We start from the raw sequence: 22,334 nt of genomic DNA, 5'->3' as shown, positions 1-22,334 counted from the left end.
CCAAGTCCTTCCAACTCCTCCTCGTGCTTTTGTAGCATGGGATTATGAGTCTCTCCCTCATCTCCTGGATCAGCTGTTGGATCGCTCCAAGTTTCTCCACGATGTTCTGCTGTGCAGGTATTTTAGATTAGATTACTTACAGTATGGAAACAGGCCCTTCGGCCCAACAAGTCCACACCGCCCCGCCGAAGCGTAACCCACCCATACCCCTACATTTACCCCTTACCTAATACTATGGACAATTTAGCATGGCCAATTCACCTGACCTGCACATCTTTGGACTGTGGGAGGAAACCGGAGCACCCGGAGGAAACCCACGCAGACACGGGGAGAACGTGCAAACTCCACACAGTCAGTCGCCTGAGGCGGGAATTGAACCCGGGTCTCTGGCGCTGTGAGGCAGCAGTGCTAACCACTGTGCCACCGTGCCGCCCACAGACATTTCTTTCACAGTATTTCTTTCACAGCTACAAAGGGAGCTGCAGCTGCTTCCCCAGTTGCAGTCTCAGGCCTGCCCATTGTTTTCAAGTGTCTCAAGCGTTGAGACTTGGCTAATTGCTTTCCCTTAGTCATTCTCACACGCTTGAAATAGGATTTAAACTGTTGTTTTACCGTTTAACAATATTTTTTTTTCCAAAAAAAAGTGGAGGTGAAATAAATATTACAGAGCTCAGCAAGGCTGATCTATTCAGATTGTTGCCATCTTGAATCCCGATTGGGAAGTGTTGATGTGTAAAGGGACATGGTATCCTTATAAGCCAGTCATTGAAAGTAAGCATACAGGCAAAGCAAGTGAGAAGGCAAGTGGTTTGTTGGCCTTCATTGCGAAAGAATTTGAGTACACGAGCAAGAATGTCTAACTGCAACTATATAGTGCCTTGGTGAGTGCGTAGCAGGAATATTGTGCACAGATTATCCTGCTTACCTAAGAAAATATATATTTGCCATAGAGAGATTTCAATAAAGGTTCACCAGACTGATTCCTATGTTAGTAGGTTTGTTGTATGAGGAATGATTGCACCGAATATTCACTGGGATTTAGAAAATGAGAATCGCACAAAACTCTGGAAAGACTGGACAGACTGGATATAGATATTATCCTTCCCTGGCTGGGAGATTCTGGAACAAAGTGTCATTGTCTCAGGTTTCAGGGTAGACCATTTAGAACAAAGATGACAAGAAATGTCTTCAGAGGCTGGTGAACCTGCGAATTCTATGCTAAATAAATTGGTGAACACCACATAACTGAATATACTGAATTAATTTCTAGACACTAAAGGTATCAGAGGGTATGGAGATTGCAGGAGAGTAGTGTTGAGAGAGAGGATAGACCATAGAAGATAGAACATTACAGTGCATACAGGCCCTTCGGCCCTCAATGTTGTGTCCACCTGTGAAATCAATCTGAAGCCCATTCTTATCCTTATGCCTATCCAATGACCATTTAAATGCCCTTAAACTTGGCGAGTTTACTGTTGTTGCAGACAGTGCATTCCACACCCTACTACTGAGGATCAGCTATGAATGTATTGAATGACTATCTTAATAGGTCAAAAAGCCTGTTGTTTCTTGTATTTTCTATATTTCCGTGTTTCATCATTTGTAGTAACTTCAGTATCATCAGACCACAGATCATTGCTGTCAATATCATTGAGCACATTGTCGAAGTATCATTTCTAAAATGCAGAATATCAATATTGGAATTAAATTTATTCCATCTGTCTACATTTCATTGACACAATGTTGCTAGTGAATGTGTTTGTATATATCTATCTTTGGTGAATATCCCTTTGCCTCCCACCATTCAATTATTTTCTTTTCTTTCAGATACTGACCTTGAAAGCTATATACAAATATCAAGGGCTAAAGAATACTTGTAAGATTGCCAGGAATAGCTGCCAAATTGGTGTTTGTCAATCTTGCATCACTGATTACAATGTTGATAGCAGGATTTGAACATGTCCCAGACATGTAGATATTTTTCTTTGTAAAATCTTTTGATCTCGCATTTCACACTTCTTTCTGATCCATTCATTAAGCGCAACAAAAATATAAGTTTGGAGCAAGAGTAGGACATTTACTCTTGGAGCCTGCTTTGCCATTTAAGAAGATCATGGCTGATCTGATTGTAATCTCAGCTCCACATTCCTGCCTACTCTTCATACCTTTCATGCTCTTGTTTACTAAGAATTTATTCACCTCTGCCTTAAAAACATTCAAAGACTCTGCTCCCACCCACCTTTTGAGGCAATGGGTTCCAAGACCTCTGAAAGAAAAAAATTCTCCTTATCTGTCTGAAATGAATGATTCCTTATTTTTAAACCAACCACTAAATGGATAGAGCTGAAGGCAACAAATCCTTCTCTCTGAACCTTACTTTTGAATACAGATGATGATACTTTTCTGAAATTTATTTTTGAGGAAAGATTTTTAAAATTCTGAGCTGTCTACCATATAAGGTGGAATCACTGTAAACTGCATCATCTTGAGACCAATTATCTTTATACGTGCTTTTTTTTTGTCTTCTCTCATTAACAGTCCTGTTTTCTAGCATATTGGATTTTGTTGGCATTTTATCCATGCTTCTAATGTAGGCCACTTGATAAGTATAATTTGTCTTAATGTCAAATCACAAGTTGGTAGAGGCTGGTGATTTGTTTATTCTTAAGTACAGCTGGCAGACATTATGAAATTTTCATAAGAACATCAGAATTAGGAACAGGAGTAGGCCATCTGGCCCTTTGAGCCCACTCCACCATTCAATAGGATTATGGCTGATCTTTTCATGGCCTCAGCTTCACGTACCCTCCCTCTCACCATAATCCTTAATTTTTTTACTGTTCAAAAAATTATCTATCTTAGCTTTAAAACCATTCAATGAAGAAGTCTCAACTATTCACTGGGCAAAGAGTTCCACAGATTCACAACCCTCTGGGTGAAGAAGTTCCTTCTCAATTCGCTCCTAAATCTGCTCCCCCTAAGTTTGAGGCAATGCTCTCTTGTCCAAGTTTCACCTGTCAGTGGAAGCATCCTGTCTACTTCTATCTTATCTATCGCCTTCTTAATTTTATTTGTTTCTCCAAGATCTCATCTCAGTCTTCATAATTGTAATGAATATATGCCCAGGCTACTTAGTCAATCCTCATAAGTCAACTCCAGAATCAATCTAGTGAACCTCCTCTGCACCTCCTCTAGTGCCAGTATATCCTTTCACAAATAAGGAGATCAAATCTGCATGCAGTACTCCAGGTGTGGTCTCACCAGCATCCTGTACAGCTGCAACATAACCTCTCTGCTTTTACACTCAATCCCTTTAGCAATGAAGGACAAAATTCCATTTAGATATGATGCAGAGCTGGGCTGAGGATTGGCAGATGGAGTTCAACCCTGCCAAGTATGAGGTTGTCCATTTTGGAAAGACAAATAAGAATGCGGAATACAGGGTTAATGGTAGGGTTCTTAGTGAGGTGGAGGAACAGAGGGATCTTGGGGTCTATGTTCATAGATCTTTGAAAGTTGCCACTCAAGTGGATAGAGCTTGTAAGAAGGCCTATGGTGTATTAGCGTTCATTAGCAGAGGGATTGAATTCAAGAGTCGTGAAGTGATGTTGCAACTGTACAGCACCTTGGTTAGGCCACATTTGGAGTACAGTGTGCAGTTCTGGTCGCCTCACTTTAGGAAAGATGTGGAAGCTTTGGAGAGGGTGCAGAGAAGATTTACCAGGATGTTGCCTGGAATGGAGAATAGGTCGTACGAGGATAGGTTGAGAGTGCTAGGCCTTTTCTTGATAGAGGTTTATAAGATGATCAGAGGAATAGATAGAGTAGACAGTCAGAAACTTTTTCCCGGGTACAACAGAGTGTTACAAGGGGACATAAATTTAAGTTGAAGGGTGGAAGGTATAGGGGAGATGTCAGGGGTGGGTTCTTTACCCAGAGAGTGGTGGGGGCATGGAATGCGCTGCCTGTGGGAGTGGTAGAGTCAGAATCTTTGGTGATCTTTAAGCGGCAATTGGATAGGTACATGGATGGGTGCTTAAGCTAGGACAAATGTTTGGCACAACATTGTGGGCCGAAGGGCCTGTTCTGTGCTGTATTGTTCTATGTTCTATGTTCTATGTTCATTTGCCTTCTTAATTGTTACACCTGCAGACCAACCTTCTGTGATTCAAGCACAAGGACACCCAAGTCCCTTTGCACAGCCGCATGCTGCAAATTTTTACCATTCAAATAATAGTCCTTTTTGCTGTTATTTCTATCAAAATGGATGACTTCATATTTATTAATATTGTACTCCATCTGTCAAACCTTTGCCCACTCACTTAAGCTATGTCCCTCTGCAAAGTTTCACTGTCCTCTGCACACTTTGCTCTACCACTCATCTTAGCCTCATCTGCAAACATTTCTGACTGAGTACTTTATCATGTCTCAGACTATAAGATATAGGACCAGAATTAGGCTATTCGGTCTATTGAATCTGCATGTTGTTTGATCATGGCTTTTCATGAACCATGTTAAATATTTAACACGTGTCTTGAATTTTTATTCACAACTCTTTCTTCAATTTTCTGAGAGCATAGAGTCAAATGGTTCTGTCACATCTTTTTTTCTCTAACTGAGGCCACCTGTTCAGTTTTCATCTGGTATGCTTATTCTTTGGCATGGATTGTTTGGATATCTTTCTCCAATCATGGACCATTTTCTCAGAACCACTAATCTATCTTGCTGCTGCACAGTTACAGTTTTGTTCTCATAATGAACACTACAGCTTTCAGTTTAAATTGAGCTACGCAGTTATTCTTTCTCAAAGGCATCTTGATGGTTTTTGTGATCCACCAGAATTTCAGTGGTGTTATATTTGTACTTTTAACTGACATTTTGTCTTAAATAGGAGTTTGTTGTTGGCTGAAATGACATTAATCTTCTGTGTCTTTCAATTAATGAACCATAAATAATAATTGTTACATGATTTGTCATTATTAACTTGATCATTGTAATAATTTGAATAAATAAAAACAAAGTATGTTTTATGCATTTATTTACTAATATTTGTTAGTATTTATATCATTAATATAAAGTTGGATCATTAACTTATAGAAGGATGTATAAAAACAGACAAGGAGATCTGCCATCTAACCAAAAAGTATGAAGAATCCCACCATCCCATAAATGTGTGAAATACATTTTAATAATTTGTGATTTTAGTGTCCTAAGCCATTTTAAACATCTCCAAAATCAAGTTTTGGTTCTGAACTGTTTGGGCTTTGGTCCTTGAGAATCCAAGGTCAATTTTTACATGATGTATGCAACAAATGATGCAATTTTGAAACTAAAATCACTGTTTAATTTTTACTAGAGATTAACTTTTATATTGATGTACTTGAGCTGAAAATGTGTTGCTGGAAAAGCGCAGCAGGTCAGGCAGCATCCAAGGAACAGGAGAATTGACGTTTCGGGCATAAGCCCTTCTTCAGGAATGAGGAAAGTGTGTCCAGCAGGCTAAGATAAAAGGTAGGGAGGAGGGACTGGGGGAGGGGCTTTGGAAATGCGATAGGTGGAGGGAGGTCAAGGTGAGGGTGATAGGCCGGAGTGGGGTGGGGGCAGAGAGGTCAGGAAGAAGATTGCAGGTTAGGACGGAGGTGCTGAGTTCGAGGGATTTGACTGAGACAAGGTGGGTCTTGGTGGAGTGGGAGGGGGAGTTAAAGTGTTGGGCTACGGGATGGTTGGGTTGGTTGGTCCGGGTGTCCCAGAGGTGTTCTCTGAAACGTTCCGCAAGTAGGCGGCCTGTCTCCCCAATATAGAGGAGTCCACATCGGGTGCAGCGGATGCAATAGATGATGTGTGTGGAGGTGCAGGTGAATTTGTGGCGGATATGGAGGTGTCCCTTGGGGCCTTGGAGGGAAGTAAGGGGGGAGGTGTGGGCGCAAGTTTTGCATTTCCTGCGGTTGCAGGGGTGGGTGCCGGGAGTGGAGGTTAGGTTGGTGGTGGGTGTTGACCTGACGAGAGAGTCATGGAGGGAGTGGTCTTTTCGGAACGCTGATAGGGGAGGGGAGGGAAATATATCACTGGCGGTGGGGTCCATTTGGAGGGGCAGAAATGACGGCGGATGAGGTGGGTGGGGTGGTCGGTGAGAACTAGTGGGGTTCTGTCCTGGTGGCGCTTGGAGGGGCGGGGTTCAAGGGCGGAGGAGCGGGAAGTGGAAGAGATGTGGTGGAGGGCATCGTCGACTACGTCTGGCGGGAAATTGCGGTCCTTGAAGAAGGAGGCCATCTGGGTTGTACGGTTTTGGAACTGGTCCTCCTGGGAGCAGATGCGGCGGAGACGAAGGAATTGGGAATATGGGATGGCGTTTTTCCAGGGGGCAGGGTGGGAGGAGGTGTAGTCTAGGTAGCTGTGGGAGTCGGTCGGTTTATAGTAGATGTCCGTGTCGATTCGGTCTCCCGAGATAGAAATGGAAAGGTCTAGGAAGGGGAGGGAGGAGTCTGAGACGGTCCAGGTGAATTTGAGGTCGGGGTGGAAGGTGTTGGTAAAGTGGATGAACTGTTCAAACTCCTTGTGGGAGCACGAGGCAGCGCCGATACAGTCATCGATGTAGCGGAGGAAAAGGTGGGGGATGGTGCCAGTGTAGCTGTGGAAGATGGACTGTTCCACATATCCTACGAAGAGGCAGGCATAGCTGGGGCCCATGCGGTGCCCATGGCTGCTCCTTTGGTTTGGAGGAAGTGGGAGGATTGGAAAGAGAAGTTGTTCAGGGTGAGGACCAGTTCAGTCAGTCGAAGGAGGGTATCAGTAGAAGGGTACTGGTTGGTACGGCGGGAAAGGAAGAAGCGGAGGGCTTTAAGTCCATCACATGCAGGTCCTTGGACTTCTCCATCGCCAGACCATGGCAACACGACGGTTGGAGGAAGAGCGCCTCATCTTCTGCCTGGGAACCCTCCAACCACAAGGGATGAACTCAGACTTCTCCAGTTTCCTCATTTCCCCTCTCCCCACCTTGTCTCAGTCAAATCCCTCGAACTCAGCACCGCCTTCCTAACCTGCAATCTTCTTCCTGACCTCTCTGCCCCCACCCCACTCCGGCCTATCACCCTCACCTTGACCTCCCTCCACCTATCGCATTTCCAAAGCCCCTCCCCTAGTCCCTCCTCCCTACCTTTTATCTTAGCCTGCTGGACACACTTTCCTCATTCCTGAAGAAGGGCTTATGCCCGAAACGTCGATTCTCCTGTTCCTTGGATGCTGCCTGACCTGCTGCACTTTTCCAACAACACATTTTCAGCTCTGATCTCCAGCATCTGCAGCCCTCACTTTCTCTCTATTGATGTACTTGAAATAATATGTCCCCATTGTTCCAGGTGAGGGTTGGTGTGTGGAATGTGTAGGGATGCAGCTGGTAATAATTGTTTATTGCTTTAACAAAGTAGGCAGGCTTATTTAGGAATTTACATCTACCTAAATACAAGACTTGCTGTTTCACCTTTTTTTTGTAGTTTATGGAGTCCATTGGAGCATGGGGCTAAATGATTTTGGGCATGTAGTAGTGACAGTAAAGAAAACCAGCATACTATTGTGAAGATTGCAAGGGCAAAATGAGGATTCTTGGCTATTTCAGTTGACTTCCTTCATATGTCTCTGGTTCTAGGCCATGAAAATATAAGATACAACTCTTCTAGATTTTGTTCCTTTCCCAGGATGATGCATCAGATGAATGACAAATTAAATTTATCAAATGTGTTCAGTTAAGTTGAAATGCCACTTACAATCACAACTGACAATCTTTGGATTGATATGGCTCCTAGAACAGTTCAACATTATAGTGAAATTTTCTTTACTTCAAATCCATTTTTCTCTTAATTCCTAATTAAGGTACTGAGGTATATTTGTATGGCATTGCAATCTAACTTGCCATTTTTGATACAAGTCTGAATAGATTTAGATTAGATTAGTTTCCCTATAGTACGGGGACAAGCCCGTCGGCCTAACAAGTCCACACTGACCCTCCGAAGAGTAACCCATCCAGACCCATTCCCCTACCCTATATTTACCCCTAACTAATGCACCTAACACTATGGGCACTTTAGCATGGCCAATTCACTTGACCTGCACATCTTTGTATTGTGGGAGGAAACCGGAGCACCCGGAGGAAACACAGGCAGACCCTGGGAGAATGTGCAAACTCCACACGGACAGTTTCCCGAGGCGGGAATCAAACCTGGGTCCCTGGTGCTGTGAGGTAGCATTGCTAACCACTGAGCCATTGTGCTACCCAGTACTTTAGCTAGCCATTTGTTGTTTGAACCGAATCCTGTATTTATAATCCATGCTTCCAAAAAGGTTACTGTGACAAAAAAAATGGAATATATCGTTTGGTGCAATCCAGCTTTAGGAGGCTAACACCAAAAACTAACCATTGTTCTCTGTTCCCTAATGGTTGACAATGTATTTTTTTGCTTTGTGCTTATAGCATTATCAATGCTTAGATTTCTGACAGTACAGCAGCTTTAAATTTTCCTAAATATATATTGAATTTTTTTCAGGCAAATCTGTGCTTTGTGGACATAGACAACCATTTTATTGAACTTCCAGAAGACTTGCCACAATTTCCAAATAAACTAGAATTCATTCAAGAAATCTCTGAGGTTTTAATGGCATTTGGGATTCCACCTGAAGGGAACCTGCACTGCAGTGAAAGTGCCTCTAAGCTGAAGAATTTTAAAGGAAGCGATGTGATCTATGATAAGAAGAATGGAAATGTAGCTGGATCAGCACTGAGCTCATACGAATTACTAAAGGAAAATGAGACCATAGCAAGATTGCAGGCTCTTGTCAAAAGGACTGGTGTGAGTTTAGAGAAGGTTAGTCTCTAATTAATTTGATTTCACTGTTAATAGTCTTCTGGTGATGGCTGTGAATATCTAAAATAACCTCATTCACGGATATATTTATTTATCAAATATAACAATGATGAACCTGTATAAATGCCTTCTTTTTTAGTTTGTCTTGAGAAATATTTTTACTTCAACCCTTACTAATAATTAGAATGCAAGAATGTTTTAATGAAATGGGGGGAGAAAGGGTTTGCAGATATGTTTTGACTATTGTTGGTGGTAACAATGACTGAAAATCTAAAATAACCTCATTCTTAGATATACTTATTTATCAAATATAAACATGACAAACTTTATAAATGCTTGTTTTGTTTTTATTTTACCTTGAGAGCTATTTTTAATTTTTCCCTTAATGATAATCAAAATGCAAAATTGTTTTTACAAAATGGAAGAAGAAAGGGTTTGCAGTTATGTGCTGACTGTCATTAGTGGGGAATATATAGACTGTTAAGAAAAGGTGGATTGGTAATAGGCATACTGTTTTGTCCTCCTCCTGCAATGTACGCTAATGAATCTTACTGGCATACATATTATTAAAAGCTCTGCTTTTGAGGTGTTGTATTTTGTTCAAACAAGTTAATGTCATGAAATTTGGAGTTGCAAATGATTCAACCTCAAGATTTGTACTTTTCCACCATGTCTCAACTCAATTTGACTGCTAATCAAGAGAAGGAAATAATATATTGAAGATATCTAATGGTTGCTTTTTGATTAAATGAGCATGTATTCATAATGTTAGCGATGATTAGCTTTTGTGGAAATTTCAATAATATATGAACATTTTACCTTTTGCTCCTTGTAATTGCATCAGGTTTGTGATTTATGAGTTTTAAAATAGAATAGACATGAGGTTTTCTTTCTGACGTTTTGTAGCTGGTGATTGTGATAGTGAGTTGAAAATTCTGATTGCTACTCTGACTAAGCACTTGTTAGCTATTTGAAATGTGCATGTTCTCTGGCTCAAATCTCCTGTATTTCTATTACTTCATTATCACTGGGTCAAAATCCTGAAACTCCTTTTCGAGCAGGACTGCTCGACACCCCATGGACAGCTGCTATTCAAGAAAGCAGCTCACCATCATTGCCATGAGCAAGTAATAAATCTTGGGTGAAAGTGAGGACTGCAGATGCTGGAGATCAGAATTAAGATTAGAGTGGTGCTGGAAAAGCACAACAGGTCAGGAAGCAGCTGAGGAGCAGGAAAAGTGATGTTTTGGGGAGGAGCCCTTCATCAGGATTGAGTAATAAATCTTAGCCAAGCTAGTAACACCCAAATTCTATGAAATTTTTAAAAAAAATCCCATTTCATGAGATAGAAGTCAATGACTGACAGATCTTTTAAGTGCAACCCAAACTTTACCTGGAATTTTCCCATTTTCAGTTAATGTGTTCAGTCAAATGAGATTGATGGTGCTTGGTCCGCCAAGTCTTGGAATGACTTCCCTTGCGTAAGCTACCATTGTTCATCTGATGAATTATGCAACCAGGAACTTTCATGGCTGTGTGGGCAGTCACATGGTTAGATGCAGAAATACTTACTACTCTTGGGATCTTCTGGCTTGACCCTCTTGGTGCAGTTTTTGAATCCCAGCTGTATACCACTTCAGATGCTGGAAACCAGGAGCTAACAATATGGTGCTTGGCCATTATCATTGTGGACTTGGTGCTGAGAAAAGGAAAGCTTGCTCCCTGAGGAACGAAAGCTTCACAGATCGAACCTGAAGGCATTGGTGGTTGGGTAGGGGAGGGGAGAGAGAGAGAGAGAGAGAGAGAGAGAGACACCATGTCATCAGACCAAGCTGGACTGGACCCAAATTGCAGCCTGGGTCAGTGCTTTGTGCCAGATAAAGCACAATACTTTTCAGTGCAGGAAGGAGTACAATGTTCTTCTGCACTCTGCAAGGGTGGGTGCTACCATCTTCTCTCTGCTACCTCACATTTGCAGGGCCACCATTCATTCTAACTCTGCCACTGCACATGTCTCTTACCAAGGCTCATGGACGACAACTGCTCCTGTTGCATGCATCATGCCTACTCAGCAGCTGTCACCCCCTCATCTTCCCAAATTATAAATCCCTCCTACCTTTTGCACTTCCTGTTTACTCTTTGGGAACACTTTACTCCCTCCTATTCAAACTTCATCATGAAATGCTCTTCCAACTACTTCCATCATTTTATCCTGCACCCAGTTTCCCTTCAGCAAAAATGGCCTACAAATGGGCCAAGAAGTACAGGAAGGGTCAGGAGTTGGCAGACAACAGACACCGCATTCCATGTTAGGACAGAGTGCTGGATTTGGCTAGAGACGTGCACTATGCTCATGTGGGGGCAGGAAGAGTTAAATGGCCAACAAACCAGTTAGCTTCATTATGCTATGCTACACTACTGCCCCATTAACACATACTAACCCGTTCTTAATCTGCACAAGCTTTTATCTCTCTTACACAACTAAATCCCTTTCTTCTCACACGGGCATTAGTGACACCCAGCGAACTTCTGCAAATAGACCAACACCAGAGACCCTGGGGTCCACCTCCACCTTTTCAGAAAACTATTTACACTTTAGAGGGTGTTTGAGCAAGGGTTTCACCTTTTCACCAGCTCAAAGACTTTCACCTTGCTGGCTATCCTAACCAGATTACACTCAGGAGCGCCATGTGTTATGCACATAACTGATATGTTGCTGCAGCTGATCAAGAATAAAACACCACAAATTTCTTCTACTTAAAGGACTACTGGAGACCCAGGCACCTGCTCAGCCTCAGGCAGGGGCCTATCTCCTGTTCTTGAGTGTTAATGACGTGGTCGAACTGCACAAAGACAATGGGCAAGATTGTCAGGCGCATTTAGTAATTTGCATTGAAATATGGAGGAGTCAATCAAAGTTATCAGTAAAGTGATGTGTATATCATGTGTATGGCTACATCCACGGACAGGTTGGTGAATGCCATGGAAAGCCAACTTCAGTGTCTGCCAGATATGCAAACAGACCTAAATGTCATTGCTTTAACTGTAAGTGGTCAGCATTTATGGCAAGGCACAATGGAGATCAAGCACCTTGACCTCGCTCCAGGTGCCCCTTCTGCTGTGGTGCCAGTTGACACCCAGGGGTAGGAGGAACTATGTACAAGAACCCCACGAAGCTTCTTTTCAGGACTCTGCAGAGATTCCCTCTGCAACTGATTATAATCCCAAAACTTTCAAGTTAATGAGGGTAAGCCTGCTTCTAGGCAGGCAGCTCTCAACAAGTCTGACCCTGTAAGCCCAAAGTTATCAGGGGACAACTGCCCATTCATCCCTTGCCAACAGGTCCAACCTCAGAGCAAGATTCGTCCACTCCAGTTCCAGATATCTGGACTGCATCTTGACGCAGTAGAAGGCAGAGGAAGAAGAAAACATACTGAGGGCGCCACAGGTGAAACATCACTGTAAATAATTTTTTACTTTTGGAAATATATGTTCGCTTGCACTATTAAATGTCTGCTGTACTATAGTTTTTGTGATTAGATTAGATTACTTACAGTGTGGAAACAGGCCCTTTGGCCCAACACGTCCACCCTGACCCGCCGAAGCGTAACCCACCCAGACCCATTCCCCTACATTTACCCCTTCACCAAACACTACGGGCAATTTAGCATGCCAATTCACCTAACCTGCACATTTTTGGATTGTGGGAGGAAACCGGAGCACCCGGAGGAAATCCACGCAGACACGGGGAGAACGCGCAAACTCCACACAGAGAGTCACCTGAAGCGGGAATTGAACCCGGGTCTCTGGCGCTGTAAGGCAGCAGTACTAACCACTGTGCCACTGTGCCGCCCATTTTTTTTTAAATCAAAGATTTGGTGTCAGATCTGGTTAAATCACAACCATGTGAGAGAAGGGTTCAGGTACATAATTCTTTGAAATTTGTGCCAATGGTAGACAGGGTGGTTAAGAAGGCAATTTTGAGTAGAGGAGTGGGGATGTCATGTTGAGGCTGTGCAGGACATTGGTAAGGTCTCTTCTGGAGTACTGCGCATGCAGTTCTTGTTGCCCTGTTATAGGGAGGACATTATTAATCTGGAGAGTTCAGAAAAGATTTACTAGGATGTTGCCAGGAATGGAGAGTTTGAGATATAAAAATAGACTAGAAAGGCTGGGACTTTTCTCACTGGAGTGTGGGAGGTTGAGGGGTAACTTTATTGAGATCTATAAAATCATGAGATGCATAGATAAAGTGAATGACAGGGAACGTTTGCCTCTGATAGGGAAGTTCAAAACTAGGCAGCATATTTTTAAGGTGAGAGGAGAAGGATTTTAAAAAAGACATGAGGGGAAACAATTTTTTACACAGAATAGTTTGTATGTGGAATGAACAGCCAGAGAAAGTGGTGGCTGCAGCTGCAGTAACAATGTTTAAAAGACATTTGATAAGTTGATGAATAGAAAGGTTTGGAGGGATACGGGCCATACGCAGGCAGGTGGGAACATGGTCAGCCTGGACTAGTTGGGCCGAAGGATCAGTTTCCATACTGGATGACATTATGAGCAGAATCCCACGGATGACAGAAGTTGTAGTGACCAAGCATTTTTCATCTCTCCCAAATGATGGACTTTTGACTGTGGGTAGTTGTGAGGAATTTTGAACTACAATGTTGATGTATATCTCTATGACTCTATGACTCCATGACTCCATGACTGCAGCCAAGATGTTACATTTTCATGTGGACACCCCTGAGGTTAAACACAATGTATACGGACTGTGCACATCATTCTGCAGTTGGAAATCTTCATTCCCTGTACAACCTTTTCAAAGGAGAGCCCTGCCATTCAAGTGAGGAAAATGTACAATGGGTGGCTTACATATCCACTCTCCCTCATTGCTCATAGGTCTACTGAGAAGAGTAGTGCTCACACTGCCTTTTGCAAATTCAACATTGTCCTAGAAGATGCTCAAACAGTTTGGGAGTCTACATGAACTCTGAAACACTGATAGGTTACCAATGATCTAAAGGTCAAAAAGAGATTCCTCAAGATTCTTCTTAACTTGCTGGCTACCATTAGTGACTTCATTATGCAACTTTCAGATATGGCATCCTGCTGAAAGCTTTAAACAGTTATCTAACCTTAGCACCATGTATTGTTTGCATCTTGTCACCATGTGTTGTTGGCATCTTGTTTCCATGTCTGCTGCTTTTTGCCTAACAGACAGGAGGATGTGTAATGTGTAGATTCTTTAAAGTGGAACCCCTTGAAGAAATCAGCATATAATCATACAGATAATGCCACATTAATCTTTCCTGGCCTGTCACCATGCTCATATAACCTTTGCTTTGCAAAAATAAGCTCCTTTTTTGCTCTCTGCATGAGCATGGAATTCAATGCAGACTGCAGCGCCATAATCCTCTCTAGCTTCACCAACGAGGGCCTGTCAAAATAAGCCTTCTCGGCTATCTTCAACCATGCTGCGAGGAGATGTTGCTACTCGCCTTTCTGCCGCTTCCTACTGGAAGTAGGAAGTAACTAACCCCCTGGCTTTGGCAGTTTCCCAAAGGATGGTTTGGCTACTAACCAAGCCTGAATTAATGTCTAGGAACGTCTGAAATTCCCTTGAGAAATACTCCTTGAGGATAAAGGGATCCATTTGCCAGTGCCTCCTACCCATTGTAACGTCCTTAATCTTAACCAACAGGTACACTGCAGCATGATTGGTCATGGTAGTATTACCAATTGTACAAGGTGCCATCAAATGCCACGGGGTCAGAAAAAAAATCAATCCTGGTGTGACATCTGTGTGGATTGGAAAAAATGTAAAATCCCTGTCTGTAGGGTGGAGATGTCTCCAGATGTCCACCAGCCCTAACTCCACACACAGATCCACTAATTGTTTAGTTTGTACAGAGGGTTTCGGGGGGCCTTTGGGCAACCAGTCTACTGGGGGAACCATGACACAACTAAAATCTCCCCCTACAATGATATGGCAGGACTCGAGACTGATTAGTTTAGAGAATGCATCTACCAAAAATTTGAGGAGATGGGCCTGAGAGCAATACAAAAATTAAAACACCATATTCTTCCCGGTTATCAGGGCTTTGAGAATTGTGTCTTTAACACACTCTAGTAACTTAAGTGGGAAATTCTTCCTTACCTCTGGCCACTCCCCTACCTCTGGTATTAAAAGATAAAAAGTAAACCCAATCAAAGCCATTCTGCTGTAGTCTCAAATACTCCCTATCATCCAAGTTCGTCTCCTGTAACAAAACAATATCCACTTTCTCTTTCTAAGACTCAAAAGTACCTTCTTCCTCTTAATTGGTGAGTGACTCCCTTTAATATTCCGGGTACACTGTTTAATCAAATCAAAGGCATAACTTTCTGCAGTAACATTTAAATTCCAGAGAGGAGGAACCACAAATCACCGAGCCTTAATGTTGCAAGATCCATCAAACATAAAAACTACATAAACTAAAACCACTACAGTTAGCAAACCTACAAAGCAAACAAAGACTATATACAACAAAAACCAAAAAGCAAACCAACATATAAAGCACCAAAGATGCTGAATAGGGGAACCCATCCCTGTCCAAAGGGGGCAACTACCCATCCCAAAACCCAATTTCCCATCCTGCTGCCAAGATTGCAGCCCAGGCATTTGAATACCTGAACCAGGTATAAACTACCCTTAAGTAGGCATCTAGCCATCCCAATCATTTTCCCCCCTCCTAGCTAGAGCCGCACCGCACCAAAGGAAAATAGACCATGTGAATAGCAATGTTAAAAAAAGAGGGGTAAATATCCCATCCACCTTTGGTATAACTTAGCTTAGAAATTGAAAATACACATCTCAACCGCAACTAAACATAGTTTACACCAGATTATTACCAACAACAAAAAATGGGAAAAGAAAGCCACAACCTCTTTTTTAAAGAAAAAACAAAGACATAGCCAAACTACACTATTTGTACATACTAAATTGTTCAGATTATTTTGTCCACAAAGTCTCTTGCCTTCTCCAATGTGTCAAAGAAATGTACGGATCCATCTAAAGTACAGATGGATACCTTAGAAAGTATTAGATCCCAAGCTACCTCAGTCTTCTTTTGACACCGTCATAGGATTTTCTTTTCTGGATCACTGCCATTGAGAAGTCCTGGAAAAACATGATCTTAGAGCTCTCTTAAATTAGGACCTTCAGATCCTTCTCCTGGATTCTGGAAGCTTCCACAATTCTCTCCTTTATCTCTATAATGATGAAACCACACCAAGAGAGGACGAGGATGTTGAGCCAGACCTGACCTCTCCGCCATAACCCAGTGAGCCCTCTCAATTTTCAAGTCTCTCATTCCAGCCTCCAAGTTAAGGAATTTTGGCAACCAGTCCTCCAATTCTGTTGGCCACTTAACGTCTGGCAGACTGAGGATCTGAATATTTTTTCTCCTGTGCCTGTTCTCAAGATCATCCAACTTGATCACGCAAATTACGGACCTGCGTCTCCAGTATTTGGAACCTATCCTTGGAGAAATTGGTATCAGCTTCTACCACTGTGACTCTGTGTTCAACTTCATCCGTCCTTCCTCCCAGGTCTCCCAGCTGCTGTTCATGCTTCTGCAGCATGATAGAGATCAGGGCCAGCTTCTCTATCTGCTTACCCGACATCTCGCAAGATTTTTCGAGCTCCTTCATCAGGGCCTGGTAAGTAATCGAGTCTGAAGATCCTACAGTCTGGGATGCTGGCCTGCCTTGGAGGCTCCTCCTCCCTCCTTTGGCATCCCTGGAGGGTGAAAACACCGATAAGTTGATTTTCCACAATTTCCTGGGGCTTAATGACCTTTCTAGAGTCCCAGGATATCGCAGTGGTATGGGTTTGGTGGGTTAGAACTTCGTCCCACTTGTGCTACAGTGCAGAGCTCTGCTACGTGATCCTCCTAGATTGCCACCATCTTGAATCCTCAGAATCTTGCATTTTAATATTTGCCTCTTACTCTTCCAAATTCCATGCAGATATAAGGCTAACTCGTCCAACCTTGCTTCATGAGACAACCCACCCATTTTACAAGTATTAGTCCAATAAATCATCTTCGAACTACTTCCAATACATTTACATTCTTCCTTAAATTCTGCTCACAATAAACCAGGTATGGTCTGATCTGTGCCCTGTATAACTGAAACATAAATTCCCTACTTTAGTATTAGGGCGGTTTTCCCAGGAGCATCGGACGCTGAGAGGTGACCTTATAGAGGTTTATAAAATCATGAGGGGCATGGATAGGTTAAATAGACAAGGTCTTTTCCCTGGGGTGGGGGAGTCCAGCACTTGAGGGAATAGGTTTAGGATGAGAGGGGAAAGATTTAGAAGGGATCTAATGACAATTTTTTCACACAGAGGGTGGTGTGTGTATGGAATGAGCTGCCAGGGGGGAGTGGTGGAGGCTGGTACAATTACAACATTTAAAAGGCATCTGGATGGGTATATGAATAGGAAGGATTTAGAGGGATATGGGCCAAGTGCTGGCAAATGCGACTAGGTTAGTTTAGGATAGCAGGTCGGCATGGACAAGTTGGATCAAAAGGTCTGTTCTGTGCTGTACATACTTGAGTCTATAACACTCTATCACCTTACCTTATTACTTGCTGTAGCTACCTGCTAGTTTTTGTGAATATACAGCAGGGCATCATAACACTCTGAAGTCTCTCTATTTAATTAATATGCTTTTTTCCCTTCTTCCTGCCAAAATGGATAGTTTCACATTTCCTCAAATACTCCATTTGCAATTCAGTTACCACTCAACTTTTCAATGACTTTTCGTAGTCTCATTATGTCCTCTTCACAACTTACTTTACTACTTATTGTTTTTTCATCAGCAAATTTAGCAACCATACCTTCCTTCCCTTCATCCAATCCATTTGTATAAATTATAAACTTGAGGTCCTCGATCTAATTCCTGTGGCACACTACTTGTTGCATCTTTTCAACCTGAAAAGGACCCATTTAAACCTACTTGCTACTTCCTGTTAGCTTGTCAATCTTTAATTCTTGCTAATATGTTAACCCTTACACTATGAGCTTTTGTTATCTTGACCAATCATTGATGTGACACTTTATCAAACACCTTCTGGCAATCAAAGTGCAGTACATTCTTTGGTTAATCTTCATCTCCAGTACAAAGTGCTTCTTCTCAAAACTTCAATTGATTGGTTAAACATGATCTCCCTTTCACAAAACTATATTAAATCTGATTACTGTAAATTTATCTTAAGTGTCCCGCTACACCTTTTTGTAATAGGTCTTTTTAAGAACAGAGAATTAGGTGGATTGGGAGCCACCCACTTATCAAACTTTTATAATTTTCTTTTCTATTTCTGGCTAGCTTTTTCTCAAACTCTGTTCTTCCCCTCCCTATTAATGTTTTAGTCATTCTTTGCTGGTTTATTTTCTATCAATCTTCTGATGTATCACCTGTCTTTGCACAATTTTATGCTTTTTCCTCTAAATTTGATACTATTTTTTAACACTTCTAGTCAACAACTCATATGTCACAGCTCTCATGTTTATACAACCAATTCACACCCAGTTGACCCTTAATTAATATGTCCATCACATGTTCCCTCTTTTTCAATAGGTCTCAGGCATTCCTTCAGATTATATTAGATATTAACATTGAAAATATTTCTAGCCATATATGAATAACAGTATTGTTGAAGAGATGGCATAGAGGAAATCTGAATGATACATACCTTGTGAAGACAGTTATCCGTTATTTCTTTCCAGAATTGTGTAGTTAGTGAAACTTTTCTAAAAAAAAATTCCAAATGAGTTAAGTTCTTTTTGTTAACTCATGTATGTCAGAATGTTTACTTTCAGACTTCTACCTCTTTTGTCAGCAAGCAGTTCAGCATCACTAGATCACAAGAGAACTTGGGAAGATGAGAATATGGTTGGATAATGCATACCAAACACCTGAGTTGTAATAAGATGATGGGTCCTTATTGGCCAATAGTTGTTTATGGAGTTTATGAATCACTTTTTGATAGTTGTTTAAGAAATTGCACATCTTTTTTTTAAGGAAGCAATTATGTAGCACGTATTATTATTAACCAGCAGAAGACACTGCTTCTACTTTGGTTCAATGTCAACTGTCAACTATTTTTATCATAAAAATGCCATTATGTATAGACAGTGCAACAAGGTTAGCCAGCTGGACCTCATAGAATATGAGTTCCATGACTGGACCAGATTGACAGCTCCAATCAAGGAACCCTAGCTGACATGTAAAAAGTGTGAGTGTTAGAGATTCTGACACTTTAGTGCCTGATTCTGTATGAGGCAGCACAATAGTCATAGGCTGTTGATGTGTAAATAAAGGGTGACGGGATACCGGACTCTGTGGAGATATTACATTTTGTATTTTTAAAAGGTTGTAATAAGTGTCTTTTTCCCCTCAAACTGTATTACAATAAGTGGCTTTATAGTGTTATCTTGGTATCAAACGTTTAAACATAACTCAGGCCTGTCTGAGCTGTAAACCGTAGCTAGGTCAATTGTGGACGTGCAATAGTTGAGCTCTGTACTTTTTTTTGAGAATGGAAATCAACAATTTCTGTTTTTGTTAGTATTTAGAGATTTCTCTTGAAACATTTGTGTTTGTGCCAGCTGGGCTGTTATTTCTTCCTGCACCCACACATTTGAAGCAGCCAACATTTGCTGTTTGGATTCAGAAGTGAGAATCAGTAAGTTGGATGACAGAGTGTGAGTAGCGTCTATGTACCTGTAACTTGGCATAACTTGGCACTTTGGATCATTGTGGGTGGTGGTATATGGGATGAGTTGCGATAGAGGGAGATGAAGAATTCAGAGAACAAAACGCCATTAGGACGTATGATTGGAGCCTGGATTTTTCACCTTAATGAAAGTGCACAATTCTATAAACAAATCAAAATTCATGAGGATTTAAATGAGAAAAATATATGATCTATTTAATTTTATGTGCTCTCTCTAATCCAAATTTAATCAATAATTTATGAAGGCTGTTTGAATTTAATTGTTCAGTATTTTTTTTAAAAGGTTCTTGGCATTTTCTTAAAGATACTTATTTTTTCCTATCATCTAATCAATAATAAAATTAATCAATATTCAGAACTGTGAATTGTAATCAGTACACATATTTGAATATGAATGGTTTGAATTTTTGTTGCATTGGAAGACCATCAGTTTCCACTTTGAAAATTTTTTTAAAATTCCAGTCTTCTGCATTTGACCCAAAGTGAACAAAACTATTAATTAAAAGCTGCAAGAGAAATAGATAATTTTGCAAGTATTTGTAAACTATCTGAAAAAGAATGTGTAACTGATTGCAAAGCATTGAATTCTGCATTGCTTCTGTTGTGGTATCAGATTTTCTGTGATTTATTTTATTCTGACTATGATTCATGGGAACTTTATTTCACCAGTGTTGATTGAATCAATTGGATTTTATAGCAACAGACTCTTCTTTGAAATGATCTACATCTTGTTTCATATAAGATTTATTTAATTCTAATTTTTTTCTCACTAATTTTAATGAATGTAGCACATCCTTATCAATGGAAAGCAAGTTAGTTATCTTGTTCAGTCACAAACATTACACATTTAACTTTTATTTTTTAATAGAAGTTAATTTTCACATGACCTCAAAATTGTTCTACTTTTGTCCAGAGTGTTGTGTGATGTTGGTATGTCATAAAATAGTAAAAATGTATCTTTCATCCAGATTGAACATTTTGTCTCAATGGAACCTTTTTCTGCCAAGATGTGGTATGGTTCAAAATTGTATGTAATGTTTGCAAGTGTCAGAAATGCTACTGGCTATTCTTTAAATGAATAAAAGTCCTTCAACAAATTCATTAATCGGAAACAATGGCTAAATATTTCCAGCAGTGACATCGAGGTAGCTTCAGCATGTGGTAAACTTAAGAAATGATTGATTGATTTCTTGTTATATTCTTGCAGCTGGAAGTAAGAGATGAAGCTGGAAGTAACAAAGATTTGAAGGTTCATTGTGACAAGGAGGAGCTCAAGATTCATCAGCTTAACATCCAGATCCGGGAAATCTTTGCCAATCGTTTTACTCAAATGTTTGCAGATTATGAGGTGTTTGTAATTCAGCCAAACCAGGACAAGGAATCTTGGTTCAGCAACCGGGAACAGATGCAGAACTTTGATAAGGTGAGTTAAATGCTAAACATGAATTGTTTGCTATTTGTTAAGAACTACATAAGTGGAAGGTGAAGGTATGCATGCAACTTTATAGATGTTGAAGTCATTATGGTGTTAGATTTTTATGAGATGTACTTTATTCTCCAATTTTTGTTCTCCAGTTTTGTTGTAGTTATCACACTTCTGAAAGTAGCATCTCAGATTGGGAAGGAATTTTATGAGCTAGACTGCTAAAATCTTTCTCCAAAACTGAGAAAAATAATGTTTTCTTTATTAACCTCTGTAATTATCCCCACCTTTCTCAATACTGAATGGCAGAGAAGGCTTTGATCCTGTATGTTTTGACACTATATTTTTGTAAACCTGTTTTTGGATTAAAAATATGTAAAATATTACTAAGGCAGATTATGCTCAAGCAATAGCAGCTTTGCATCTACATTTAAAGATAAAGACAGATCACCTTGGATTAAGCAGAAGAACTTTGCTCAGAATCACCAGGAAAGCACTGGGAGCTATGCCATCTGCAAGAATACTTATAGTTAACATGCACCATAAGGTGCCACTGTCACCAGCACTTCTGTCCACTATCAATCCTGAATGTCCTGGAGTGAATAATTTTATTATTACTTTCATTTATGCAGGAATTCTACAACAGAGAGTTTTCAGTGTTACACAAATTTGCACTAGGTTAAAGACCAACATCTTGCTTGTGAATGTATTGCACAAGCAGGAGATTTGGAGGGGACTTGAGGAAAATATTTTTCACCCATAAAGTGATAGAGGTCAAGGAATGCACTATTTGGGAGGTTAGTAGAGGTGGATACCCACACAACCTTTAAAAGATACTATGATGAGTACTTGAAATGTCTTGATATTCAAAGCTATGGGCCAAGCACTGGAAAGTGAAGCTAGTATAGATCTTTTTGGTGGTACAGTCTGGATGGGCTCAAGGGCCTCTTCACTGTAGTTCTATGATGTGGAGTGGACAAAGTTAAAAATCACACAACACCAGGTTATAGTCCAATCAGTTTATTTGGAAATATGAGCTTTTGGAGCATTGCTCCTTCATCAGGTAGCTGGTGGAATAAGCTCATAGGACACAATTTATAGCAAAAGAGCATACTGTGCAATATATTGAACAAACCTAGTCTGCTCTTAAGTCCTTCATCTTTTAGAATGGGTTGCAGGTTTCGATTCATTAATAAGCAAACCCCAGAACTACTTTCAAGTCAGATTCCTGAGATAATTTTAGGTTTTATTAAAAAAGGTGA

At 40.9% G+C, this 22,334-nt stretch overlaps 1 protein-coding gene across 3 annotated transcripts in view; it reads left to right on the top strand.

Annotated features, from left to right (window-relative positions):
- dennd5a (DENN/MADD domain containing 5A) overlaps positions 1 to 22,334 on the top strand; it is a 266,025-nt gene that overhangs the window by 97,683 nt on the left and 146,008 nt on the right. For all 3 annotated transcript variants that reach the window (XM_087996558.1, XM_043705881.2, XM_043705880.2), the window contains 2 exons: positions 8,538 to 8,855; positions 20,857 to 21,072. In XM_087996558.1, the coding sequence (XP_087852684.1) occupies positions 8,538 to 8,855; positions 20,857 to 21,072 (534 nt within the window). The remainder of the gene's footprint in view (positions 1 to 8,537; positions 8,856 to 20,856; positions 21,073 to 22,334) is intronic.

The sequence above is a fragment of the Chiloscyllium plagiosum genome, unplaced genomic scaffold, assembly GCF_037043375.1.
Source record: "Chiloscyllium plagiosum isolate Xiang-an unplaced genomic scaffold, Cpla_swu_hap1 HiC_scaffold_18, whole genome shotgun sequence".
Classification (NCBI taxonomy): Eukaryota; Metazoa; Chordata; class Chondrichthyes; order Orectolobiformes; family Hemiscylliidae; genus Chiloscyllium; species Chiloscyllium plagiosum.
Note: the sequence above shows the minus strand (reverse complement) of the source record. Positions and strands in the feature narration are given on the sequence as shown.